Genomic DNA, 27,368 nt, shown 5'->3' on the forward strand with positions numbered 1-27,368 from the left:
TTGTGAGGCTGTCTACCAGTAGTAGTTTGCACTTCTATTAGTATTTGTAGTGTGTGAGATGCCTTTCATGTATTCATTGAGCCTGTTAACAGGAAAAAACGACCCTGTTTTACAGTGTATGTACACATGAACAAAGTTTTGTTTCCTTTTCAGTGTAAGGATAACTTGCTTGCTGAAACCTGAGTATATCGCAGAACAGTAGTAGCTAGACAATGTTTGTTGTACTGCATACTTCCATTTGTAAATGTCTTTTTAGATAGATTTTTGACTACACTGCTGGTGCTTCATGGGCAACGATTAAAATTTAACTTAAACTTCAGATTTTTCCATAATTTTTTCTTACCCTTTTGGTGTGGAACAAAACATTGTTTCTCCAGAAAGGCTTTTTGGCAGTATGTTGAAATATATCATTAGCTCTTTGAAGATGCATCAGATATTTGTACAGGGATCAAAGAAATGTGTCTGATACAAACAATCAAAGTTCCTGCATTGAGGGGGGGGAAAAAAAAAAGTGAATTTTAAAGTTCTGTAGTCTAATTTTGTTCTTTTTGTTGCAAATCTTCAGAAGATCTTTGGGACTACAATGGAACTGATTAATTGTTGCTTATAAAGTTTAGCCAAATTGAATGTCAGGGTTCTTTCCACTAGTACTGTAGGGTTACTGAATTGGATAAATACATCAGCAAGTTTACTTAGTTGCAAGACAGGTTACTTGTTCTTATTTTATCTTTTCTTCCCATTTCAGCACCTTTAAGGCCCTCAACGCCTGAGAAATTTTCAGTGCCTCATATCTGTGCTAGGTTTGGTCCTGGGGGCTTCTTAATAAAAGTGCTGCCAAACCTGCCTTCAGAAGGACAGCCAGCTCTGGTTGAAATACACAGTATGGAGGTAAATTTGAAAAGAAAAAAGGGAGGTGGTGGAATACAGGTCTGTCTTTTGGAAGGGGAGTAGGGAACTTGGATCTATAGCTTCCTGACTTTTTTTTTTTTTAATATGTCAACGCATGTATCCTTATATTTATCTGTTTGTGCTGTAGTCGTAAGTAAACCAGTAACTTTAAAAGTTCTTTTCCTCTGAGAGATGATGTAATTATGATCAGATCATCTAGCTCCTTATAATATTGTTCAAGTAAAGTCCTTACATCCTGGAAGGGCTGGAGTTGGGTTGGTTTGTTTCTAATACATTGCTGTTCATAGAGACAGCATTGTCGTCGTGTGTTCTCTGCAGGGCTAAGGGCTACTTGTCATCTAGATGGGCTGGGGATTAAACATCATGGATATATTTTCATTCTACTTGTGCCGCTACAAAGAAATGCAATGCTCAAGTCATGTAGAATATATGGAAGAAGGGGCTTACATGATGAGGGTAGAATTCATTGGTAAAACATCGCTAGAAGGGAGTAGAATCATACACAAGTACTAGAACAGCATCAGGAAAGTTATTGGACTTGGCAGAGTTAGGTTTATGGTTGGACTCCAACTTACGGGTCTTTTCCAACCTAAATGATTTTATGATCCTATTCTATGGGGTGAGGAAAAATTTCACGTTTTTCTACAGAATGACTTCCACATAAAGTACACTTCATAATTTATTATGCCTGTGCAGGTTGCAGATCACCATATGTATTTGGTTTAAGACCAATATGCTTGATTATGCTATGGGTTATGTTCGGGTCTGGAGTATTTATTGTTAAAAAGCAAAATTCATAGTTAGAAGAATTTCTTACGATTTGTGTTTGTGTTTTAGACTATGTTACAGCATTCTCCAGAGCAAGAAGAGATGAGAGCGTTTCCTGGTCCTCTTGCTAAGTATGTTCTTACAGATTTCAGAAATAACTTTCATGCATTCAGAATTCATTTCTTCATCAAATTTTTAATTGTCTGCAAATTACAGGATTTAAACTGACTTAAAATATTTGTGGCTTTTCACCTGCTTAAATAATACATGAGCTTTAAATTTGTTCCTCGTACTAATCACAGTAATGATCTGAATGTTTACATTTATCTCCTTAAAAACTTTTTTCTTTCTTTTATTATTTTTTTTTTCCAGGGATGACACTCATAAAGTGGATGTTATTAATTTTGCACAAAATAAAGCTACACAGTGCTTTAAGAATGAAAATTTAATTGACAAAGAATCTGCAAGTCTGCTTTGGGACTTTATTGTACTGTTGTGCAGGCAGAACGGGGTATGTCTCACTGCTTGAATCTTTATCTATCCGCAAATATTTTATACACAAAATGGTATTTATGTAAAAGACAGTAACATGTGTGTAGTGACTTATCTTGGAATAGTTCATAGATTGGTGGAACAGGTAAACTGGTCACTTGTCCTCAGGTGCTCAGAGGTGCTGATATTCACAGGTTGTTGTTGAAGTGACAAATAAAATGAAGGCAATGTTGAAATAATGGAATTTTTTTATTGTTGTGTTTTCTCTACATGTATAGACTGTTGTAGGAACAGACCTGGCAGAACTTTTGCTCCGAGATCATAAAACAGTGTGGCTTCCTGGGAAGTCCCCTAATGAGGCGAATTTGATTGATTTCACTAATGAGGCTTTGGAACAAGTGGAAGAGGAATCTGGTGAAGCCCAGCTCTCATTTCTCACTGATAGTCTTATAACCACAATTGACAGTCTTGAGAAAGAGACAGAGAGATTCAGAGAGCTGCTGCTTTATGGCCGCAAGAAGGTGAATGCTTATACTGTTGTTCCAAATACTGCATGTGTCTTATTTTGCTTGCTTAATTTTCCCAAATCTTAAAGCTCTACACATCAGTTAAAATCATTTTTGCAACTTGCAGTGCATATAATATTTCACGGCACTGCACTACAGCAATGTGGAAAAATGTTATGCCGTGCAGTTTATAATATAAACCAAAATTATGTTCATGTGTTAGCATTTGATCTAAACAAACATTTTTTTCATTCAGTCACAAAGTACTACTGTAAAACAATCAGTGTTTATCTGCATAGTATGTTAAGCTATTCCCAGGGAACTAATCTCTGTATTAATTAGGATGCTTTGGAGTCTGCCATGAAGCATGGTTTATGGGGTCATGCTCTGCTGCTTGCCAGCAAAATGGACAGCAGAACACACGCAAGAGTTATGACCAGGTACTGTTTTGCTTGTTGATTAGTACAATATGATTACCTGTTCTGCTAATGAGGTAGAGACTGGGTGCTCAGAAATCTTACTGTCAAAATGACGAGTTACCCTTAGTAGCTCATGCAAGAGTTATGGTTTAATTTTACCTGTATATTCAGTTGTCATCTTTCACTTTTTATCCTGGGGCATTCTGGCCATAAACTTAAACCCGAGAAGTTATTCTATGCCGCTCATTCCATTTAAGGGGTATTTGAACAGGGTCATCTGTGGGCTTGCTTGACAGGTGCTGTTAGTCAGACTTTGAAAAAAACTGTGCAAAACCCCAACTGTCAACTTTGTTAAAGCCAAGTAACTCTGTTGTACCCTTCATTCTCCTTGCCTGAAAGAAGCAGATGTGTTCATGCATGCTTTGTCTGTAGACAGAAGAACTCTTTGAGCTTCCTGAGTTTGTGAAATCATGTACTAAGTCTAGTCAGCTGGCATGGGGAGAATCCTGAGACTTTTCCTAGCTTGGGCTGACATACATCAGTGTGGCAGATCCAGTTAACTAGTAATGTTTTGCTTTTGAACATTATCTGCTGGGCAATTGCTTATTCAGTGTAGTATTTTCAAACAGCATTTCCTTCTCTTGAACTAAGCTAGATAAACTGCCACAGAGTGTTCAAGTACATTTTAACTGCTTACCCCATGTTTGTGTTTTGTTTTTCTGTATAACGTCTCTGTAGATTTGCCAACAGTCTCCCAATTAATGACCCTCTGCAGACTGTTTACCAGCTCATGTCTGGAAGGATGCCAGCTGCATCCACGGTAAGATTCAAGTGCGAGCTGCAGTTGAGACTAAAGAGGGTACTGCAGTGAGTAGTGTACAACAGTAATCTTTCCGTGCGCTTTTCCTAGAATTGTCAGATAAGTTGTTTTAGTCCTTTTTAGGTTGAAACACCCATGCAGAGCTCCAGTCGCTGATTTGACTAAGTAATTCTTCTAATTTTAGTGCTGTGGAGATGAGAAATGGGGAGACTGGAGGCCTCATCTAGCAATGGTGTTATCCAACTTGACCAATAATGTGGACTTGGAATCCAGGACCATTGCTACCATGGGAGACACTCTTGGTAACTCTCGGGGAATGAACAGGGTGATGACTGAAGGAAAAGCTTTCAGAAAGTTTTAATTACTCATTTTTTTAAAAAAACCAAACAAACAATTGCTGTGTAAAAAGTAAAGTGGAACAGTTTTGTATGGGCGCGCATCTATTATGACAATATTTGAATGCAAAGCGAAAACAATACGGGACACTAGATTGCAGTGTGTCACCGAGAGGAAATATCCTGAGTTCTGTTGCTTATTTCTTTGCAGCTTCTAAAGGCCTGCTGGATGCTGCTCACTTTTGTTACCTTATGGCCCAAGTTGGTTTTGGAGTTTACACAAGGAAGACAACAAAGCTTGTCCTAATTGGATCAAATCATAGGTTTGACTTTCCCTTTTTTTTTAAAAAATTACTTTTTAGATGGAAAAATGAAAGCTTAATGGCTTGAGAGACTGAGTTACACTGCTCCCCTTACCATCACTAGCCACAGCTAGTTTTGAGATAACTATTTGATGCCCTGTCCTTGTTTGAGGAGTAGAAGTTACTGATATTATGTGTCTAATAGAGCTATGTTTCTGACTTTATTTCTGATTGTCTGTCTTTATTGTTGGCATATATAATCTCAATGTTAAATAACATTTTTCCTCTCCCGTTCCCAAATAGCTTGCCATTTTTTAAGTTTGCCACCAATGAAGCCATTCAAAGAACAGAAGCCTATGAATATGCACAGTCACTAGGAACTCAGCCTGGCTGCTTGCCCAATTTCCAGGTGAAGAGCTGTTTTTTGGGTTTTTTTTTTATATTTTATTTTATTTTATTTTGGCAGGTTTTATGTGAGGTTTTATCTCTCGTGCTGTATTCAGCATAGCAAGTATTTTATCCATTTTAACATGAAATACTTGTGGATAATGTAGTGCAAGATAGCTTTTTTCCCCCTGTTGTCACTTAAATCTCCTTTTTGCGTTTTTCATCTGTGCATTCTGAACTTACAGATTTTAAATTTTGTTGTTAACAAAACTATATTCCAAAAGAAAAATCCAGCAGAATGTGTTGGCACTAGCTGTAGACAAATACATAACTTCCATTGGATGCATTGGGTGGAAGAGGAGAATTGAATGCTTTTTCCCTCATTTTTTTTCCCTGCGTAGTATAGATGCGATAATAAGATATCTGAGCTTTCAACTGAAATGACAGACTGCCTTTCATTTGTACCTCTAAGAATGTTATGACCACTTGGTTTATTTCACATGCTTGCGCTCCATAGGTTTTCAAATTCATCTATGCTTGCCGACTAGCTGAAATGGGACTTGCTGCTCAGGCTTTCCATTATTGTGAAGTGATTTCCAGAACTGTCCTTAAAGATCCACACTACTATTCACCTGTACTAATTGGCCAGCTAATCCAGGTAACACAAAGAATTAAGTCTTTGTGGCTTCATAGTGTAGGTGGTAAGCTGCGGCTAAAGTTGTCTTTTGTTGGCTGGTTAACTTAAACTTTACAATGATTCCTTTCTCTAGATGTCGTCACAACTACGGCTGTTTGACCCACAGATAAAAGAAAAACCAGAACAGGAATCTTTTATTGAACCTTCATGGTTAGTAAGGCTTCGACATGTGGATGGACAGATCAAGGTACAGAATGTACTTTTCAACATGAAGTATTCTCTTTTAAGGATTAGTCTAAATCCAATTTTTAAATGGTTTTGTTCATACTGCTAATGACAGAAACATACGAAATGACCTTATGATATATTCATGTCATAAATTGCAAGTGTTGTGATTTCATCCAAGTGGATTGGCCACACTTTAGTGCCCTAAGATTCAATACAGAATAGTCAAAGGGTGGTGTACATTATATGCAACAGGCTTTTCTTAGTACTGCAATGCAAGGAGAATTGCAAGGCTCATTAGGTTGCAATAACTCCGCTGTAAGCAGGATCTGCTTGCCAGAAAAAAAAAAAAGTAGCGTGTGAATTAATGTAGCTGATTGTAAAATAAATTTATTTAAATTTATTATTTAAATAAATGGAAATAATTACCATTTATTTAAAGAGTTCTGTTAGAAATTTGAACCTTGAGCTAATTAATGGAGCTTCCATTTTAAAAAAAACTAAACCCCAAACCAAACAAAAAAACAACCCACAAACAAAAAACTTTAACTGTTTTGGTTGAACTTAGCCTGCAAATGGCTGACAACTCATTTTTTGACTGAACGCTGGAAAAACCTCTGTGCTGTTTTCACTCTTAAGATTTCCTTTGCTATATTTTCCCTTGGTTATGAACTTAATGTCTGGTACAGTTAATAAGATCTTGCTTTTTTGTGCAGGAGGGTGCAATAGCTTATAACACAGACAGATCCACTCCACCACCATATGCATGTAGTACACCAAGCTCTGAATTAGACCATGCTAGTCAATGTGATGGAGCAGGAGTTGGCCGTGACATGGGTCCAGGTGCTGAAAATGCATTGTTAGCATCTTTATTACCCAATATGGCTCAACAGATGCAAAGTGTGCAGCTGATGCCTTCAGGTTAGTGTTTCATATCCTTCTTCATGACAGAGAGAAAATAAACGTTTCAGGTTTCTGGTGTAAGAAACCACTTAAGAGGGTGGTAGAAACAGTGAGATTTCACTTCTGTATTGTATCATTTTATTCATAGGGTGAAAGGTTCACACGCTGGAATGTCTGTTTAGTTATAACTCTTTTTTTTGCTTTTCCATGCTGTAGTACCTCAGGCTGTCCTTGATGGATCAGCTGCTATGATTCCTCCTGGTGACCAAGAAGCTGTCCGAAGTGTCCCTTTCTATTCAGTGGCTTCTCAGCCTGTTGGTCCAGGACCTGGCTTTGCACCTCCGGGATTTTCAAATCCATACGGAACTGAACCATCACCACTGTATTTAGGGCCAGCACTACCACCAGGAGGGCCACCACAAGAAGTGGAACCACGGTCGGAAGAGCAGGCAAACTTGGAAACAGGTCTGGGATCTTAGTAAATAGCTTTCCTTCCTTGTAAGGGGAATGAAGTATTTTGGGGAATAGTGCAAAATATCTCTATTTAGAAAATTTAAGTCAAGTCTTGGGTAGTGAAATTTAAAAACACCATGTAATGGTACAGAAACATCTGCAGAAAGTTAGAGTATTCATTCTGCTTATTTGGCTTAGTTTAAAAGAGAGGTCAGACTCAGCAGATGATGATTTAGACCCTAACAGGTAAATTTCTGTATCATGGAATCCCTGAGTGCACTGAGATTGGCAGTTGTGTTTGCAAGGTCTATGATTGGAGCCTCAGGGATTTCTGCCTCTGGATGTCAGCTTCTAGGACCCTGATAAGTTTTAATTCTGTGACAGCAGACCCTGGCATGTATGAACACAAGGCATACACAGTTTTGGCTAGAGCTGTGTTAGAGATGTGAAGAACCTTAAACTGCCCCATACTGATGGTTGCATCCCTCAGCCTGCTCTGACCTGTGTTTAGAACGAATGTAATACCCATGCAGGAAAAAAAAAAAAAGTCACAGGAATTGCAGTTCACGTTCTTTAAAAGACCAGGTTCTTTCTCGCACAAAATTCATAAATAGTGACATTTTTTGCCTTAAAAGTAGTGTTGAGAGCTTTTTTGGTTTTGTTTTGGGTTTTTTTCTTTTTTTCTGTTGTTGTTGCCTTCTCCCCTGCTAACATAATCTAATTTGTTTTTTAAGGAATCCAGAGAATTGCCCCGGAGTCTCCTTCACAAAACTCTTTCCCTGAACAGAGAGAGGACGATTTCTATGGCAGAATGGCTACTATGGTATCTTTATTTCATACATCTTTTCAGCAACCGTCAGCTGCATTGCAGATCTTTGCAAACATAACAGTTTATTTGGGCTCTGTCTTGCTCTTCAGCAAGACTTGAAGCTTAGCTTTTCTTCCCCACTATCCTTCCCCTTCAGTGGAATAAATATTGAAGAACTAGTAGAAAAATTTTAGCCATAATTTTCCTCTCTAAAAAGAATTATTTAAAAAAAAAAGGAGAACGGGGGATATCAGGCTGTTGTCTGAAGAGTTTAATTTGTCTTTCTGTGCCCTGCCTTTGTCTCCCATCTCCCAGAATGGTTCTTCATAGCCAGAAGAACTTGTAGCGTACATCAGCAAGTGAGGCAAGTAGCCCCTAAAGACCGGTTCTGTGACTGAGTTTTTAAAGTATAGTATTGACTACCACTTGGTCACGACTGGAAGTGTGGAAGGTGTTTATTAAAATCCCAACGCCCTTTTTAAAATATATAGTATTTTCACTGTTTAAATATTACCGAAGTTGGTATCTCCTTGGAAGTTAGTTTAGTCTCATCAAGTGACAGTTGTTTTAAAGAATTAATATAAACGTTTTTAATAGGGATACATTTGGCAACTGATAAAGGATGGGGAGATTTTTTAACTAGAAGTTACCCATAGTTACAGAAGAAACAGTGAATTTTTTTTATGCTTGAATTGCTATACTAAAATTGGAAGAACAACCTTATGTTGGAGGGGAAAAAAATGCAGCAACTGCTCCCTGGTGCAGCATTTTTATGTCTTTCCTCTTGTGGGCTGGTTAGCCTGCACAGCAGTGCCCTGAGTTAACTCTTTTTAATGGACCAGTTACATGATAGTGCAATTGCTTGGCCAGGCTTCAGCTCTTTTTCTGCACCTGCTACATGTCAGAGGAGATAAAAGTACCCAAATAACCAGCTTGAATATCTTGAATTGTGTGGGAATTCTTAATAAAAAGTGAATGTTGTGTCAGATCTTTAGCTGCTTGCTTATTAAGCATGTCCTGGCTTTATATCTAACCAGGCACCAGGACGAAGATCCAGATCTGCATCTCAGTCTTCAGCACATATGGTATGCCACGAGCAGGCTGTTTCTTTCACTAAATCTTCATTCTTATTTATGTTTATTTTTTACATGCTTTTGTATCTCTTCATATTACTAACTTTACAAAGAAGGAATTTGTTTAGCAAGATGAAATGTAATCCATAAGTCCAGCAGTGTCAACTTTGTACTTTCCTGTATATTTGTAATACAGGGCTACGGGCGAAGATCCCGAACAACTTCAGAGTCCTCTGCTCATTCTGTGGGACGAGAGAGATCCAACTCCACAGCAAAACAACCCTCTCCTTCTCCCTCTGTTCCTGTAGGGAAAGAGACTAAAAAAGAAATAAAAAAGGAGCCAGCATCTAGAAAGGTAACCTTTCTAAGTAAGGTAGCTATAGCTAGAGGAGATTTGTTAGTATATGTGGTAACCCCTAGTCCAGGGTCCTGGCTAATCTGTTTGTTTATTAGATGCAACTCTGGGCTGAGAGTTGAAGTCTCTAACAGAAAATGAATTGTTGCATGAATTTTTCTTTTAATCTGCCTGTAAAGACGGTGTTGAAAGAATTAACTGAATAGATGAATTTATTTTTAGACTGGTGCAAACTGGTTTCGCTGGCTGATGGGAAAAGGAAAGAATGAAGCTCACCTTCCAGATGACAAGAACAAATCAGTAAGGCCCCTAAATCACAAAAACCTTTATACATTTTAATTTGTTCAAAATGTTTTCCTGGATGACAGATGAAGATTGTTTTGACAAATAAATAAATGTGTAAAACTTTTCAGATTATGCTTATTCCAAGACTCCTAATCTTTGACTGTGATTCTCTTGTAGATTGTTTGGGATGAACAGAAACAACGCTGGGTTAATCTGGATGAACCAGAGGAAGAGGTAAGAATCTGAGTACTCATTATTTTTCCAAGTGGAAAACTGAAATCTGTACTGGCACGCAATTTTCTCTAATCTGTTATTGGGTCTTAAGAGCTGCCTTTTACTGATTTTTTGGATTAAAATGTGCAACATCTTGAAACTAATAAACAGGTTGCACGTTCTTATAGTCTACATCTTGATGGCACCGTTTGTACCTTTAGTTGCTGGTGTGGATCCGGTAATTGCGATTGAATTCACAAGGGAATTTGCTCTAAACTTAGTCGGGTGTATCTCTTCATAGCGGTTGGCATCACCTAGACAATTGCTTGTTAATTGATTTGCTGCAAACAGAATATAGGGGGAAAAAGGTAGGAAGAGTCTATAGTTTTGAAAATGTAATGCATTGTATAGCAAGGAATCACACATCCTGTCCATCCTTGTCATTCAAGGATCTCTCTCAAAACACAAACAAACGGTGAGAACCACTGTTGTAAATGTTTCCTTTTAGAATGAGCATAGATGGGTTGTAGAAATACCTTGACATTAGTTAAGTTATCAGATGGAAGATGAGGAATATTGGTCTGCACTGCAAAATGTATGTCTGTATACCCAATTTTACGTGCTCTGGAATAGGTAAGGAGAAGTCAGACAGATACTTGGTTTAAAACTCTGTCAACGATGTAGTTGGATTTTTTTGTTCTCCCTGCAGAGTAAGCCTCCACCGCCACCTCCAACCGGATTTCCTAAAGTTCCTCAGGCTGCTCCACCTGGAACTGGAGGCCCACCTGGTGCCCCTGTCAACATGTTCTCCAGACGAGCAGGTAACAGACAACATTGCTGCTTGAAGTATGGAAGACTTCAGATTTTTTTTCTTGCCTAAAATGTGAAGGCAGAAGTCTTGGCTTTTCTGGAGTTGTTTGGAACAGTTGGCAACTCAGTGATACCATGGAGCTGTGGCTATTGCTGGCTTTGCTTGTGCCTAGCTTCCGTACTGTGATTGCCATCACAACTGTATTGTGTCTTGGGTATTGTTGTTTGTATCCCTGGAGCACTGTTTTCTGATTCTGAAAGACGGCTTAAGCAGCATGCTGTTTGAAATAGAATGAGGATAACTAACACAAGGCTTATTTCTGTTATTTCTGGATTTTTCTGTTTTAGCAGGAAGCAGAGCCCGTTATGTGGATGTCCTGAATCCAGGAGGAACCAAGTCAAGTGGTGCTGTTCCTGCACCATCAGACCTATTTGCCCCCTTGGCACCAATGCCAATTCCTGCAAACGTATTTGTTCCAAACTCAGGTGTGTCATGAGCGGATAAAATTGTAAAGAGGTTGTATGGTTATTTATGGCTATATGGCCATCAAGTCACTTTTGCCAGTGTGTGTATTACGTGGCCTTTCATGAACATTTAGGAATGTTCAATCTCATTATCTCCAGTTTGCTTTAGAAGTAGAATTAGTCTGGGAACTGCAGTAAAACAAATGGATTTGTAAAGCCCAGGTCTGCGTGCTGCAAACAAAGGGGTTCTTTTTTTTGCTGATTTTTTTTTCCCCCCCCTGTGTTGCAGAGTGGCTAGGCCATCCAAACAGCAAAATTTGAACTGTGCAGCATTCCTGTGTTGCTCACTATCTCATGCTCACTTCCAACACCTGTTCCTAGTTCCAGGATTGCTATTTGGCGAAAGAAAGGGAGAGGCCTTACCTTCACACTTCCTTACCATATTTTTTTGCCTGCTTTTACTACATGCTGTGTTGCACCAAGGCGGTCTGTATGAACTGTGTGCATCTCCTGCTTGCAGACTTGTAACAAGACCCAGGGGCATCTAGAGACATTGTCACTGCCCTCTTTCAATTACCTTTTCCTGGGAGGAGATTGTTATTGTAGAATTCAGCTCTGCTGATGTCCCTTCTTCTCGTTCTGTGAAATCAAACACCCTGGTATGGTGTGTTTGGCTAAATCCCATTTCTTTTGTAGTTCCAGGGGAACCCCAGCCAATGGAAGGGAGTGGTGCAGCAGAGCACACGTCAGCTGCAAATCAAACCAACACAGATCCTGCTGCAGCTGTTGAACCAGAGGTGGGTTAGAAAGAACATCTTGTATATACAATTCAAACTTCTAATTAAAAAGCCCTCCAGGTTCTGAATAGTAGTTTCATAGCCATAGCGGATACAAAGCTTGTTGTTGTAGGGATTACGTTTGTGTAGACCATTTTAGTTAAAGAACTGGAGAAGGGAAATGCAAGTGAAAATGGCAGCGAGAAGCCCGTGAAAAGTTGCATTTTCTAATTTGGCAGGGCTGCAGGTTCTATGGGTGCGGTATGTCTCAGGAAAGGGACTAAGAACATAGGAAGAACCATGCACTGCATGTTTCACCTGGCTTCATGTATTGAAGCATTTTGCTTCAGTGGGATCAGTATAGCAGAAATGTGAAATAGCATCATAGTAACGAAGCTAAACAAAAGCGCATTGTTTTTCTTTAGTATTTAAACCCTGCAATCCTTCCTCCTGCATCTGGACTTCCTGTTTCTAACCCCGATGGCTCCCAATCAGGCGAGGTAAGGCTTGATTCAAAGTAGTTAGCTAATGACTTTTGCAGCGTATTTTAACCATTAATTGGTAGTGGAGTTAACGTGGGCCATGTAAAACAACGAGTAACTGATTCAGTTGCTGATGACTAGTCAAGATGGAATCATGTGAGTGCCTCCAGAATTGTACAGGAAAGACCTCTGAGCCCATACGAGTTCAGCCTTTTTGTCCTCCATTGTGTGGTGTGATCTCCTTTTTCTATATAAGTAGACTTTTACAAGCCTTTTTCAGAGTAAAATGTCAATAGTAGTTTGAGGATCTCTTCTTGCCTCCGTGCATGCATATAATTTCACTAATATTAAGTGCAAGACACAACGAGGAGAATAGATTGCTATGTGCAAGGCAGAGTAACATTACCTTTGTTCCTACTAAATGTTTTCTATATCTACATAATTTTGTGCTTTAGGAAGTCTTTTTGATTTAAACTAACTTCTGGCTTTACATTTTTTTTTTTTTTAACTCGAAGTTGGTTTAACCTTTGGCAGTGAGACTTTTAAAATTGAATAAAACAACTGAAAGCTTGGGGCAGTGACATGCATGACGACTTTTTTATTTGTGTTTTTTTGTATTTGTGTGTTCTTGCTGTTTTGTAGCTTTCGCGCTCTAGTTCAATGAGTTCATTATCACGTGAAGTAAGCCAGCATTTTAATCAGGTACATGTGGCTGGCCATTCTCATTTATGTTAACTTATTTACTTTTCCCCCTCTTTATTTTGCATTTGCTCAAATACTTACTAATGCTACTTTTAGTCATTTTCCCCTCTTCTCATTTCACAGAAATAACGTTAAAAGTAACTAATGATGTAGTGTTCCTTTTAACACTCAAACAGGGTCTTCAGAGTTTTTTGTATTTATGAGAATGCATGTAATCCAGGCATGCTTTTTGTTTATATTCATGTTCGTAAGAGATTCACTTCATAATTTTGATCAGCTCTTTCCTGGGATACCAAAGAAGTCAGTTGATTTTAAACAAACAAAAAAACCCCAAAACCAAAGAACCTCCTAAAAAGACTCACATAAGCAAAACCTTGTCATTCTGCTGCTGCCAGTCCCAAATCTTTCATCTGCAAAAGCCCCTGTAGGAATTAAAGGAATGCTTCATCTCTGCTGTAAGTTCCAGTAACGTGGGGTCACCATAAAGGGGTGATACAAACTCTTTCTGATATTTCTTAGTAAAGCAAAACTTGACATAGAATATTTCTTTTGGGGCAAGTCCCAAGGTCTACTAACACAAGCCAAAGGTACTAATTCAGTGAAGTTGCACCGGTGTCTTGTTTTGGTTTTGCATGCTTTGTATTCTCAGAGCTATTTACAGTTTATGCATGTGACATTGTTTTGCCAATTCCTACATTAAGCAAGTAGTATTAAAGAGATGTTTGCAAACTGTACCGGCACTTTTTGCAGTTGTTACAATATGCTGCGCTGTCCATATTGTTGGCATTATTCCTGTGAATATTTGCTCTGTGTGACTAAGCAAACCACGTTTGAGAGGCAGTGAAGCCCTGCAGTTCTGTAACTTCAGTATTACCTACTTTCTAGCCTGCGGCTGTACCACCTTCCGGGGGACCTTCAACAGGAACAGTACCATTCTACAACCCTTCTCAATTTGCACAAGTGAGTAAAGGCCTCATGTTTACTTTGAACAAAACTATTGAACAAAACCACCATTTCACTTTTCACTGGCTTAATCCGGACTGTTGCATGTGGAGTGCTAAATGTGCACATAGACCAGTCTAGCATTTTATATCCAGTATGACACTTTTTTACAGAACGTTTTTTTTATTCCTCTTCTCTTTTTTCAGTCTCCAGCAGTCACTGGAAGTTCAAGATTGGGAAGAATTGGACAGAGGAAGTATCCAACACTGAAGTAGAATACAAAGGCTTTATATTTGGAATTCTCACTCGTGTTCTGAGTATACAAAGAACTATTCAATCTTACGGGATATGGTATCAGTACTAGCTGCAGTTGACATGACAGAAATTTAATGATGGGTGATTTTTTTCAAGGGTCTCCCTACTTGCACCTCATCTACACAAATCATTACCAAACATGAAGTATATGTAACTCTTCCTTTTAAAAAGCCTTGGCTAGAAATAGCTTTGCTGTGATACAGAATAGACACAAGGGAGGAAATAGTTGCTGTCTGTTACAAAAACTATTTGTAAATTGCTTAGGCAATTTATTCCTTAAGTTTATTTTAAACCTACTAGTGTGACCTTCGAAGGCATAGTTTTCAGGGATTCCTTAATTTCTGAAGGATGCTCCCCTCCCAGCGGGGGAAATAAACATGTCCACATTGTAACATAACACTCTGTGGCCTTAAGAGGACCATGCACAATTGTAATGCTTATCAAACGGGACTTGGTTTGTCAGCGTGTGAAATCGGAGATGTTCATCTGGGAAATGCCTCATGCTGGTTTGTTTTTGGAGGGGGGAGAGGGCCACAGCTCATCCAAATAAATTGACCTATATTGAATGAAAACTGTGACTGTAATCTAATACTAATTTGATTTGGATCTTACCTAGTATGTATGTAGTTTGTGGTTTAGACTACTTGTAAAGCCAATTGTATAGTCTGAAAGAAGCTCTCTGTATAATAGCCAACACTGTACTATTTGACAAGTGAGTGTTCTTCTAAGTGCAATACGGTTACTTGCTTTCTCTCAAACTGCTGGCACTGTACAGTTGAGGTGGTAACAGCTTGAAAGTTGTTTAAGTTTTTTCCTGTTGAGTGCCAGAATCAGCATAATACTCTGTTCTTGAATTTCCATTACTAAAATAACCAAGGTCTTAAATAGCTAAGAGCTGAATTTCAAACATACTAAAAGTAGATGGATTAGACCTCTACCGATGGACTTTAAAATCTTTAGGTTTAAGATAGGAAATATGGAAACCATGATATGCAACATTCATATTCACTGAAGAATCTGAATTAAGTGCAAAGAGAGAAATAAACTTTAAATATTTATTAAATCATTAGGCCATATTTTATTTAGAACTTGCCACCAAACTATTTGATTTTACTTGAATTTCTGCCCACGAGTAGAAATAATGTGAATGTGACATTGCCAGTGTTGATCCCCAGTTGTGGTTTTTGTTTTGTTTTCTTTTGTTTTCTTTTCCCGAATATCGCCACCTTTCTGAGATCTCGATAGCCTTACGTACGTCCTAAAAGGTTTGTATGTCGCTGAAGTAAAATGCTGTTTGGGGGGATTAGAAACCTTTGCATAATGGTCCATACTCAATTCCAGAAGTGGTCAGCAGCAGTCAGTGTGGTTTACTTTTCTATAATTGAAACCTAGTCAGACACTTGGCTTTCCTCTAGTTCAGCCAGGCTGCTGATGGTTTTCTCCTTTCAGTAGAGACTGCCAAACAACTTAATTCAAGAAGGCTTCCTTTGAGCTGGGAGCAGCTATCTTTCCTAAGTGTAAGATTTGACACTGTAAATTCTTAAATAAAATATTTTGCGCTCTGGAGCACTTTCACATTTTACTAGTTGTGGTTATTGCTTTAGCAAGCTGGGCGAAGGAACCTCTCCTGTAGGTTTGGAAATAATGCATTTACAGAAGGGAGGTAGAGCGCTGCCGTTCTGTTCTGGAACTGGCTTCTATGGGGGGGTGTGCATGAGTATCTTCACTGAAATGTTCAAAATTGAAGCTGTAGCCTTAACTTTTTTTTTCCCCCAAGTGTTAAAATGCTTTGCTTTAAACTGCTTATTTAAATGCCGCCTTAACCTAGAACGGATCGTGACGGTCGGGGGTTTGTCCGGTTCATCGATTTCTTTTATCGCTGCCCCAGGGCGGGGTCTGGCGGTGCGCTCCTCCGGCCGCCAGGGGGCGCCGCCACCCCCCCGCGGGGCGGGCCCAGCCTCGCCGCCGTTGCTACGGCCGGGCCGCGGGCGCGCAGCGGGGCTGGGGCGGCCTCTACCGCCGCCCGCCGGGCCGGGGCGGCTGCCGGCCCTTCCTGTCAGCGCCCGCGGGGATCGCTGGCCGCGCCCGCGTGGAACCGGCGGGGCCAGGGCCGCGTCCCGCCCGCAGCGGTGGGTGAAGTACCGCCGAGGCCAACGCAGCGGAGCCGGCCTCCGCCGGGGCGGCAGCGGGCCGGTAGGTCAGTGGGTCTCTGGGCTGTGAGCGTGGCCGGGGTGGGGGGAGCCTGTGTGTGGGGGTCTGCGGTGCCCGCGCGTGTCGGTGACCGCGGCCGTGGAGGGGGGGTCGTGTCTCGTCCATCCTCCCCTCGCCTGGGGCTGGCGCGGCCGCTGTCAGGGCTGCGGTCGTCGTGGCGAAGCGGGTGGGTGAGGGAGGAGTGAGGAGCTGGCAGAGCTCTCCCTCCTGCCTGGTCAGTGCGGAGAGCGGGCGGGTTCCCCTCGGGACAAAGCCAGCGCTCTGGTGTGCTGGAACAGGCTTCTGCATCTCCAGAGCTGCAGAGCGTACCGCGCCCTGCAGGTGGAAGTTTGGTTTGTGATAGCGAGGTGCTTGCCCCCCGAGTAGGAGTCTGCCTTGAACCCCAATTCTGTGTCCCTAAAACTACTCCTCGGATATTTTCTCAGCGGCAGTGCCTGGGGGTTGGAGCAAAGCGAGAAAAGGTGGCAGCCATCTCCCCGCTGTGAGATCACGGTAGAACCTGAGATCACTGGAAATTTCCTGGCCCCTGGCACCGAGTGCTGTGGGCAGCCTGGAGGCTGCTCGTACCCGTGACTCACTGTACGGCCAGGAGAACAAGCTGTGGTTTATGTACGGTTTTGATTTCATTTCACGCTAACAGTATACACGACCTTTTAAAGAAGGCTGTACACAGCCGTGATGCCTACAGCAGTGAGGAAGTCACTTCGCTGCTCTGCTCTTGAGAAAAAAAATTAAAAAAACCAACATTGGTTTTCTACCAAGGTCAGGGTAAGGTTTGAATTGTTCTAGAGGGAGGGCCTGTGAGGGGCTTGCTTTCTGAGTAAGGACCAGAGTTCACAGCTCAATAACGTTTCATTCTTATATGTTTCTCTTGGGGAAATCCAGGTATCCCAACTCGTGAAATTTTGCAGGCAATGCATCTGCCTACACATACACCTGCCCTTCATTCTCAACTAAAGGATGAGCTGTCTTCAATCTCCATGTCGTTCTGGCTTGGTTAAAGCCCTGTGAACCTACAGGGTAAGCAAGTAAAGGAAACTATGCTGTGAGGAACTTTTTGTATGGAGCAGTGTCCATAACTGGTTCCCCCGGGGGAGAATGAGTACTCCAAATGGATTGCCACAGCACTCAGGGGCATGTGTTACCCAGGGCACGGAGGGTGGGGCAGTACAGGACCTGCACGCTAAAAAAGCTGGCAAAGCAGCAAAAGAGGCTGGTGGCAATGGGATGCTTACCTTTGAAGATCCTCCAAGTGTAGGCACCTCTTTAAATCAAACCTTAAAGCTTCTACCAGATGAACTCAAAGCTAATATGAAAATTAAATCAGTCACTCCAAGGCCTCCTCGGAAACCCCGGCTGGAGCGTGCTGCATCTCTGGATGAGAAAAGCTGGAGAAGGTGGAGACAGTTTAGAACAAGTCAGGAAAGTCTGACTGATCCCAACGAGACAAGTTCCTCAAATGGTTCTCTGCAGGAAGCATCCCTCAGCCCTCCCATCAGGAGCAGGGCAAGTCCCTGCCATCAGTGCTGCCAGCAGAATTCCTTGCAGACTTCATCAGATGCCTCGGAAGCCAGTCCTGTGGGGAAGAGCAGAGGAGGCACCTCTGACCTGGGGAAACGAGCCTCCGAGATCTCCAGTGCCTTTGGTGGGCTTCTGCGTGGGAAAGCATTTGCAGGCGGCAAACCCCGGCTGTCCCAAATAATGCCGGCTCGACCTCTGCCACCCGTGGAGCTCAGTGTGGCCTCTCACACACTGAGGACAGCTAATAGGATTGACTCAGATTGTATGGATTATCGACATTATTCTCAGCACAAGTTTGGGAGGGTAAGCAGCAGCTTGAGCGATACCAGGCTACATGGCAACGGGATGGTCTATGATAATTGTTCCACAGACTCCATGAAATCTACGTTCAGCCTGCTCACTCCCATTCGCTCCAAGGATGTTCGAAGCAGGTATGTCCCTCAGCTTTTTCTGGCAAAGTTTGGGGTGTGTTAGCAGGGAGCCAGCTGGCCGCAGAACCCTGCTGGGTAGAGGCAGGGAACTTCCGACCGATCAGTAAAGCACAGGAGTTGTTCTGTGGTGTTTAACCTGCTGTGGAGACTGGAAACAGTTTGAAGATGAAGAGATTAGTACAAATATTCTTTATTTGCTCTTTTCAGCTGGGTATTGTTTTTCATAAGTATGTTTGATTTGCTGTCATTTGCTTGTAATATTAAAGTAATCCATTTTGAAAACTAAGAAACAGTAGCTGTGCATGCTAACAGTTGGGAAAAAACTATTTTTTTTTATCTGAAAGTACATTGGGCTTGAACTGAAACATTAGATGCCAGGAAAAAAAAAAAACCCAAAGATTTTAGCTTGAAACTATCTTGCAGTACTGTCACAATCCTGTAAGGTGCTGAGGGTCCTCTGCAGATGTAGAGCTTGTTTGGCTTCTGGCAGGATCAAGTCATGTACCGTGAACTGCTTCGGTGTCCCACAGGAACTCCTCTGCCCCAGCTTTTCCAGGAATCTCTTGAGGAAGAGTGTGATTCCACTCAGATCTGAGCACCTTCTCCTAGTGTGGCCCTGACCTCTTCCTCTGGTTGCTCATTTGTCTTCATTATTAGTTAAGTTTAGATCATTGATTGGAGGGAACTGAGGTGGGCATATTAATCTGCTTGCTAGTGTATCGATCCTCTCCCTGTGTTGGCTGCAGACCCTCTATGTGTGAAGACCTGCCAGCAGGCAGCACAAACACTGCAACGAGTATTATCGATAATATTACAGGTCAGGAAATATGCAGAAAGGTAAAGAACACCAGGTACTCAGCTAAAGGTTGTATGTTCTAGACACACAACAGTCTGCAACACCTTGAGGGATAAATCTGATCATTGATCCAAAGAGTGGGAGTCAGTGGTTCAGGGGAGAATAATTCTGGGATAAATTAAAGTGTTACTAACTGGTCAGAAAGCCCCAAAGACAGATTGTTCCTTGTTTGCCATGAGGGGTTTTCTTTCACTTCCCTCTGCAAAACTGTTGGAGTCAGGTGGGCATCTGGGTCAGCCAGCAGGTTGCACAGCATTCCCTGACATCATGCTGTCATCATTATTTGCAGAGCTTAAGGAAGATTAAAAAATGCTTATTCAACTTGCAGTCCTTTTGCCAATACCCCTCGCTTTTGTAAGCAGTGTGTTCTTTGGAGAGGCAGGCGGTGCGGGGCAGATCGATCCTTTTCAAATGTGGTATGATATTCTTTTTGGCCTCAGACTCACTAAATCATTTGTAAGCTACTTTGATGAGCTGAATCGAAGGAAGAATGTGAGTTTGAACCCTTGATTAGGAGCAACTTGGCGCCAGAACGCTGGGAATGATGGAGCTATTTTCATGGTTTAAGTAAACCGAGCTGCTTCAAGATACTCAAATATCAAACCGATCTCTTCATTTTGTGTCTGCAGTAAGTACTAGGGGGATTGAAGACTTTGGATGGCTTCAGTCTTCTCATCACAGAACCTGGCATCATACTCATGTCTTGGCTTTGAAAAGGCCGGTTTATGACAATAGTTTTGTTTTCTTGCATATGATCCATGAAGTCTCTATAAGGATTGGAACTTTGTAAGGAGCTTTAGGCAAGCAAAACAATGTATAAATACTAAATGCCATTTTCTTGAGCTAAAGGTATGTTCTTGATAACTCAAGATTCAAGCATTACAAATCAGTATTCCCAATGCTATGCCGTTTCCTTAGATGCTCTTTGTGGGACTTCTGTTCACAGAAGCTATTTGGAAGGCAGCCTTCTGGCGAATGGTGCCTTACTGGGAGCAGAAGAACTTAGCAGATATTTCCCTGACCGGAATATTGGAATTTTTGTGGCCACCTGGAACATGCAGGGTCAGAAGGTACGTGCAAAGTCCCCACAGGTCTTTTGGCAGTGCGAAAGTTCCCCAGCTTTACTGCAAGGACTGATGCAATTTTTTTTTTTTCTGTTCATGGCATGTTTTATGTTCCTCATCAACCTGAGTTCATGATCTTTATCAAATTCTGGGGTCCCTCTCTTGCATGTTCAGCTTATTGAGACATTGTGACAGGGTTCCTCAGATACTAGGTATGAAAACAGTGACCGGGCTAGTGCCGCTCTGGCTTTTTGCGGCAGCTCCTTTACACTCCGTTGCACTTAGGGTCATATGAAGATGACTGACGATTTAGTGCTTATGAGAACATCTCTGATAAAGAACACAGCCTCCTGCCTGCTTCTTTGCGTAGCCTAGGAATTTAAGATGGATTCTACCAGGTGTCTGAGAAGCTATGCTTGGAAGAACACAAGCAGTCCCTGGGGCGTTCAGTAAATAGCCTCTGAGCCTGGTAAAAAGTAAGCATCGCAGGAAATTAGGACCATCACATTACTGGCCCACGTGGCTGAACCGTGGAGTCTTGGTTACTGCTGGAGTGACGGCAGTTGAAGTCTGCCTTTGGGAAGGAGAATTTTTAGTATTGTCAATCTATTTTTTGAAGCCTGAATTGTTTGTGTATGCTGTGGAACTTGTAGCTTTGCCTGGACTTTCCCTGCACTCTTCTAGTAAATTTTTGCATAACTAATTTTTTTTTTGTGTTTTTTTTTAATAATAGGAACTTCCAGTGAATCTGGATGACTTCTTGTTACCAACAGATCCTGACTATGCCCAGGACATGTATGTCATTGGGGTTCAAGAAGGCTGTCCAGACAGGTAGCAAAAACAATGTAATGAACCATCCTTTTTTCTTGTTAACTAGTTAGTTTGTTTTTAATTAGTCTGGAAATAAACTACCATCATATTCTCAATAAACTACCCATTTAATAAGTCTGTGAATTCCATTGCATGAGCACCAGGGGAAATGGTTTTTAGAGGAAAATGTCACAAAAATCCATAAATACAGGACTGTGTCCTGTTGTCAGGGCAGCTAACAGTAAAACTCCCATTTGATTTCAGTGGACATCTCCCCATAGATCTCAGCCAGCTATGAGCTAGCTCACGGGCTGGCCGTTAGCATTAGCAATGATGTGCTCAGTAGTAGTACATTGATTCAAATTTCTAGTCTGTCTGAGACTGAGCAACCTTAGAAGAGCAGGTTGAAGTCAAACTCTGCTTTTTTTAGGAAATCTTCCTGGTGGGACTTGTTTTTCATAGAATCATAGAATGGTTTGGCAGTGGAGGTTTTGCTTACGCTTACTTGACGTTCTTTATCAGAGGGATTGCGCTGTTTTCACAATGCTGACCTCCTTCCCTGGTTATTGTCTCTTGTATTGTCCTTGTGATCTAGCTGTTGTTCTTTCCTGCAGAAGAGAGTGGGAGATCCGCCTGCAAGAGACGCTAGGCCCCCACTATGTCATGCTCTACTCTGCTGCTCATGGGGTGCTGTACATGTCAGTCTTCATTCGAAGGGACCTGATCTGGTTCTGCTCAGGTGAGTGGTCCAGTAAGAGCTGGAGAGTGGGGAGGTGAAAGGACTGCTGCCATCGAGTGTCTTGTCCTTTCTCCAGGGCTGTCCCTCACCTAACATTCCTGCTCGCTGTCTAGAGGCTTTGCAGTCAAAGCAGCTTCTTTTTCTGCTTCCAGAAGTGGAGTATGCCACGGTGACAACTCGAATTGTATCTCAGATCAAAACCAAAGGAGCTCTGGGAATCTGCTTCACATTTTTTGGCACCTCCTTTCTCTTCATCACCTCCCACTTCACATGTGAGACATTTACAATCTTTTAGAAGTGTCCTGAATGAGGGAGGAGGGGGGGTTGCTTTACAGAGGTAAAAAGCTGCAGGGGGATGGAGGAGCAGGACAGACTGAAGTCAAAGCTCAGGATTGCTGGTAGCAAACTTACAAAAGAACTGTATTTAGAAAAACAGGAATAAACTGTGCACAATTGTATCCCTTTTTCCACACTTTCTGTCATTATTTTTCAATCTGTATGCTCTTTGGGTCAGAGCGTTACATTTTACATGTGGAAAATGCCTGATGGCCTTTGGAAGCTCCTGTTGTAACCAGAACTGGTGACTGAATGACAGTGACGCACCGTTGGCAGTAATGGGATTTCTGTCTTTCAGCTGGGGACAGTAAGGTGAATGAGAGGAAGCTGGACTACAATAAAACCATTCAAACCCTTACACTTCCCAAGAATGTTCCGGACACAAACCCGTATCGATCCAGTTCTAGTAAGTGTGAAACCATGCTTGTGTGGGAGCCCAAATGAACCGAGTTTGTGCGTTGTCTTTCAGTCTACACTAAGGAAGAGAGAATGAGAGTGCTAATTTGGATGGTATAAAAAGACACCACAGGTCTTTGTGTCTGAGGATGGTTGTTATTCACGTGATTTTTTTTTTTTTTTTTTAGGTGGGGCATAATTTTGGGGGGGGATTTGAGCGAAAAAGTTGAAATGGAAGGGGAGAGACAAATTTCAAAAGGAATTTTCATGTGATGTATTTTTTTCTCAGAACAGCAATAAGAAGAATTTGGTGTAATTTTTATCAGTGTTATGTCCAAGTGTTTTCTAGAACAAGTAGAAATTACTTTATTGTAAAACTTAAGGAACAGTATTTCAATTTGCATATACACAGGTCAGCGTATTGTTTGCAAAATTCCATTATTGTTTCTTAAGACTGTGCTGTTAACATGACGTCTAGATATATACCTAAGCCCTTTTTCTAGAAAGGTGCATTTACTCTTTATCTGTGGTGTAGCATTAGGGTTTTGCATTCATACTATTTTTAGGTCCTATAGATAGTTTGGTCTCTTTTCAGCTTTTTGTAGGATTTTTAAAATTTCTGTTCTGTTTTCTACTGGGTTTTTATTACCATATTCTGTGATGGTCAGAGGCAGAAAACATGCTCAAGTATCCTATCTCCTGCTAGTAAAAAAAAAAAATTTATGCTTGTTCCTTGAACATACCTAGCAGCATTCTCAGTAAGCTGTGCGTCAAACAGCTCTCACTTCAAAAGAATTAAGTGAGTTTCATTTTAATGAGTGTGTAGCTACATCATATACTTTAATTTTCTTCAAAAGGAGATTTGGGGAAGAAAAGTTGGGTTGTTTTTTTTTTTTCTTTTTGCTTTCAGAACTTTTCAGGATGTTTAGCTTTATACTGACGCTTTTGGCTTGAATTTGCAGGTGATGTCACAACTCGGTTTGATGAAGTATTCTGGTTTGGTGACTTCAACTTCCGATTAAATAAGGATCGCGAGACTGTGGATTCCATCTTGAACCAGAACCCAGAAACAGACGTGTCCAAGCTACTGGCGTATGACCAGCTCACTAGTGAAATGCGTAGGGGTGAGGGACAGCTGGTTTTCTCCCTAGTCTCTAGGAACAGAGATATCTACACGCAGAAATAATTACAGCCAAACCCCTATTTCCTAGAGACCTTTCCTGCTTTCTCCTGTTAAGTTCCCTAAAAAAGGAGGTCAGCAGTTGTCAAATACAGTGGCAGTCTGTAGAAGGGACTTTTTGCTATAGCGTTTTGCTATATATAGCGTATCTCCCAAGCAATTTACTATGCTGTTTCATCTGACTCCTATAAACTGGACATCATTCTGTCAGAGTGTCTAGGGCATTTAGATTTCAATAGCTAGCATCTGCAAAGTGTCATGAGCTTTCAGTAGAAGGGGAAGTACATGCACCAAGTGTTCTTTGTTTAAAACAGCCACTGACTAAATAACCACTGGCTGTTTTTTATCCTCACTATGTAAGAACTTGAGCTTGCTCCCTTTCTGGAGCCCACGCCCAGGTTTTTCTAGTCATGTATGTACATGGCTGCTGTTGCTAGCCAGCATTAGTTAAGCAGCGCTGAATAAACACAGTGTGCTGGGTTCTTAGGAAGAAGGAATTTGTTGTTCATACTGTTTTCCCCTTCCCTTACAGGGTCTATTTTCAAAGGATTCCAAGAGGCTGACATTCATTTCCGTCCTTCCTACAAGTTTGACATAGGAAAGGACAGCTATGACACCACTTCCAAACAAAGGACTCCTTCCTACACGGTAAGGGATGATTTCAGAGCAGCGTGCTCAAAGGGCTGCTCAGCCTCACATCTGCCTCCAAAAGGGATTCTCACCTGCGAGAAAAAGCTGCTTTCTGCAGTTGGTCTGTGTGAGATACGGTCGTGCTGGAATTTGTTGCTTAAGGGCAACAGGGCACGGGAACTGGTTTGGAAGAAAGGATTGTTGAACCTGTGAGCACAGGGAGAGTTTGGCACAGGCTGCTCATCTTATTTTCCCTGTCTTACATCCTGTTCCAGTGCGTTCTCCCCTGTGCTCAGGGCTGGGCTGATAACCGTTTTTGGGATGACACACACATTCTTCATGAGTGTGTCCCTGTCCAAGACAATTTCACTAAGTGGAGTGCGATAAATGACTGGATGTGTCTCTTGTGAACCAGTGCTTCTTTCCAGGGTGGATGTGCAAAGGGAGTTACCATCAGTCTCCCCTCTCTTTCTGCCTCCCAGGATCGAGTTGTATACCGCAGTCGGTACAGAGATGACATCCATGCTGTCAAGTACTCCTCTTGTCCTGTGATCAAAACTTCAGACCATCGGCCTGTATTTGCCTTGTTTCGTGTGAAAGTCAGGCCTGGCAGAGACAAGTTAGTACCTCCTCATGCCTCTCTGTATGATTGCATGTGGCTCCAGTGATCCTGAGGATACGCTCCTGTTCGGAGTTTGTCCTCTCAGGAGAGTTCCTGAAATAGAGTTTGTCCCACGTAGCTCTCTGCAGCCTGTTTGGTTTTACCCAACACATGCTCTCAGTGGTCAGAGCAGTAAGAGCACTTGAACCTTGCACTGACATCTGAAATCCCTCTGCCAGGTCCCTTAATCCTCCTGAGGGAGATAAACAGAGTCTGTTGCAATTGCCTGTAAATCTCTGTTTTATCTGAGATGCAGCTCTGTTTTTCCTATCAGCATGGACAGCTTTCCTCTTCTGTTCCTCTTTCCCTCTTTGGGATCGATACTGTTTTTCCTCCCCAGTGGTGGCTGCATTTCAACATAGCTGTACATCAGTGGAGTATTTTGAGATCCTCCAAGTTCTTAATGTCCCACCGTGGGCTGTCGTGCTAGTAGAACTCCTTAGAAAATGCGGTCATTGAAATGTAGTTAGTATTGTGAAAACCCTTACCGTGTTGCTGTGGAAGAACAACTTTGTTTTACCGATTTTTCTCCCACAGCCTTAAGAAAGTAAAACTTAGATTTCTGGCCTTTATTGTATGAACTAGTTGGGAAATGTTGGGCAAACAAGCAGAATGTATTTGTGCCCTGATCGAATTGCTTGTGTTTATATTGTAGCATTCCCCTTGCTGCAGGGCAGTTTGACAGAGAACTCTATTTAATTGGAATAAAGAGGCGGATTACAAGGGAACTTCAGAAACGGCAAGAGCAAAAGGACCAAAAATCCAGCAGCATATGTAGCATTTCCTGAGCTGAGAACTCTGCGATGCTTGTGTTAGAGGTGCCAGGAAAGGATTTCAGGCCACAGCAAACTCTGCAGGGAATCGTCTGCTTAAGCACCTCTGGCAGTTGCTGTGGCTTGTGAAGAATGTCTTAAACCTCATCTTGGATTCATCTGCATGAGCTAATCCACGTAGCTCAAGTGCTTTTGCTGAAGAAAATGGAGTCATTTATTTAGGACATCCATCCCAACAGATGTAATTGATTTGGTTTTAACTATACTATCTCTGGAAGTAACCGGGTGCAATCTTTTGGTTCCAAGACGACTCCACGCAGGGGCACAGCTTCTGGCATTGGCATGACCGGGGGCAGGGGACCTAAGAAAAGCCCGCAGAAAGATGAATGTTTTTGTTTGTCTGTTTGATCTGGTTAGCTTACATACATTGTGCGGTTGTTTTTTTCCTCCTTATCTGTAGCCAAGCGTACGGTTTTCTGTAAAATGCGTAACAGGGACCAGTTAGGGGAGTTGGGCAGCTTTGTGTAAGGATGGTGCTCCTGTCTTGGGCTTTTTTGGTCCTCTACAGCAAGCTCTGTGTGAATGTACTGCTGTACATTGGAAGTGTAGAAACATTGCCTTTCAATAATTATTCTGTAGGCCTTCTGTTACTAAGGGGGTAAATATCAATCTCTCACACCATGTATTTGGCTGTTGAGACTGCTTGAACCAATCCCTTAACTCACTTGCCCTCTCCAGGAGTGATAAAACACTACCTGCCTTCAGCAGCAGGACACTCGAGTTGAAAATAATGGTCTAAGTACAGCTACTGTGTAATACTTCACCAAAGTGATTACAACATCAAGTGAGTACACTAGGGAAGTAAGCAGAGGAACTGCAGCAAGTCAGATCAGCACAGTTCCCTTACCTCTGATTACTGTTAATTCCTTTGGTTTTATTTTTCCAATTCAGTGAACTGTGAATAACTTGCGATTTTTGAAGTAGTGTTGTCTTAAGGCGAAACATACTACATGGACCGGTATGGCACTGGTAAAATGTTAAGTACAGCTAATACTTAAAAACTCTTCATGGGCACCAATCAGCTGGATCATTAATCACCTTAGTACATAAACCACCATGCAAACAACTTGGAGGAAGTGCTGCTAACTATGCAACCTGTCCAAGACAGCTTCTGTTCTGCGGTACAAACATTTATGGCACTGACCTGTCTGTAGCCATCAGGTATTTGGATTTCCTTTCTTTTTAAAGGAATAAAAATAAATTAATGCAATACCTTAAATGAGAACCAGCTTTTATTGCAGGGTTGTCAGAACTAGAGTTCGTTGACTATGATGTGATGCATGCTAACCGTTTGGGTGACCTGAGCCATTTGTCTTCA

The 27,368-nt window shown here is 41.6% G+C and overlaps 2 protein-coding genes across 15 annotated transcripts in view; both read left to right on the forward strand.

Moving 5' to 3' along the window:
* SEC16A (SEC16 homolog A, endoplasmic reticulum export factor) overlaps positions 1-15,957 on the forward strand; it is a 32,296-nt gene extending 16,339 nt beyond the window's left edge. For 4 of the 14 annotated variants that reach the window (XM_075772575.1, XM_075772581.1, XM_075772584.1 and 1 more), the window contains 25 exons: positions 746-888; positions 1,747-1,808; positions 2,050-2,188; positions 2,448-2,690; positions 3,018-3,115; positions 3,833-3,914; positions 4,099-4,216; positions 4,461-4,572; positions 4,855-4,960; positions 5,456-5,596; positions 5,709-5,822; positions 6,517-6,721; positions 6,920-7,168; positions 7,891-7,979; positions 9,002-9,049; positions 9,234-9,392; positions 9,615-9,692; positions 9,855-9,911; positions 10,600-10,711; positions 11,049-11,186; positions 11,862-11,962; positions 12,367-12,441; positions 13,066-13,125; positions 14,011-14,085; positions 14,274-15,957. In XM_075772575.1, the coding sequence (XP_075628690.1) occupies positions 746-888; positions 1,747-1,808; positions 2,050-2,188; positions 2,448-2,690; positions 3,018-3,115; positions 3,833-3,914; positions 4,099-4,216; positions 4,461-4,572; positions 4,855-4,960; positions 5,456-5,596; positions 5,709-5,822; positions 6,517-6,721; positions 6,920-7,168; positions 7,891-7,979; positions 9,002-9,049; positions 9,234-9,392; positions 9,615-9,692; positions 9,855-9,911; positions 10,600-10,711; positions 11,049-11,186; positions 11,862-11,962; positions 12,367-12,441; positions 13,066-13,125; positions 14,011-14,085; positions 14,274-14,342 (2,873 nt within the window). In that variant the 3' untranslated portion in view covers positions 14,343-15,957. The remainder of the gene's footprint in view (positions 1-745; positions 889-1,746; positions 1,809-2,049; positions 2,189-2,447; positions 2,691-3,017; positions 3,116-3,832; positions 3,915-4,098; positions 4,217-4,460; positions 4,573-4,854; positions 4,961-5,455; positions 5,597-5,708; positions 5,823-6,516; positions 6,722-6,919; positions 7,169-7,890; positions 7,980-9,001; positions 9,050-9,233; positions 9,393-9,614; positions 9,693-9,854; positions 9,912-10,599; positions 10,712-11,048; positions 11,187-11,861; positions 11,963-12,366; positions 12,442-13,065; positions 13,126-14,010; positions 14,086-14,273) is intronic. The other 10 variants (XM_075772577.1, XM_075772587.1, XM_075772588.1 and 7 more) reach the window with 6 other exon arrangements.
* A 433-nt stretch (positions 15,958-16,390) lies between these two features.
* INPP5E (inositol polyphosphate-5-phosphatase E) lies at positions 16,391-27,269 on the forward strand. Its single transcript, XM_075772907.1, has 11 exons — positions 16,391-16,579; positions 17,479-18,545; positions 20,348-20,471; positions 21,199-21,296; positions 21,890-22,014; positions 22,167-22,286; positions 22,649-22,756; positions 23,709-23,870; positions 24,459-24,574; positions 25,039-25,175; positions 25,873-27,269. The coding sequence occupies exons 2-11, from the start codon at positions 17,692-17,694 to the stop codon at positions 26,003-26,005; spliced, it is 1,977 nt and encodes a 658-aa protein (XP_075629022.1). The 5' UTR covers positions 16,391-16,579; positions 17,479-17,691; the 3' UTR covers positions 26,006-27,269.
* The last annotated feature ends 99 nt before the right edge of the window (positions 27,270-27,368 follow it).

This window comes from Balearica regulorum, chromosome 20 (genome assembly GCF_011004875.1).
Source record: "Balearica regulorum gibbericeps isolate bBalReg1 chromosome 20, bBalReg1.pri, whole genome shotgun sequence".
NCBI lineage: Eukaryota > Metazoa > Chordata > Aves > Gruiformes > Gruidae > Balearica > Balearica regulorum.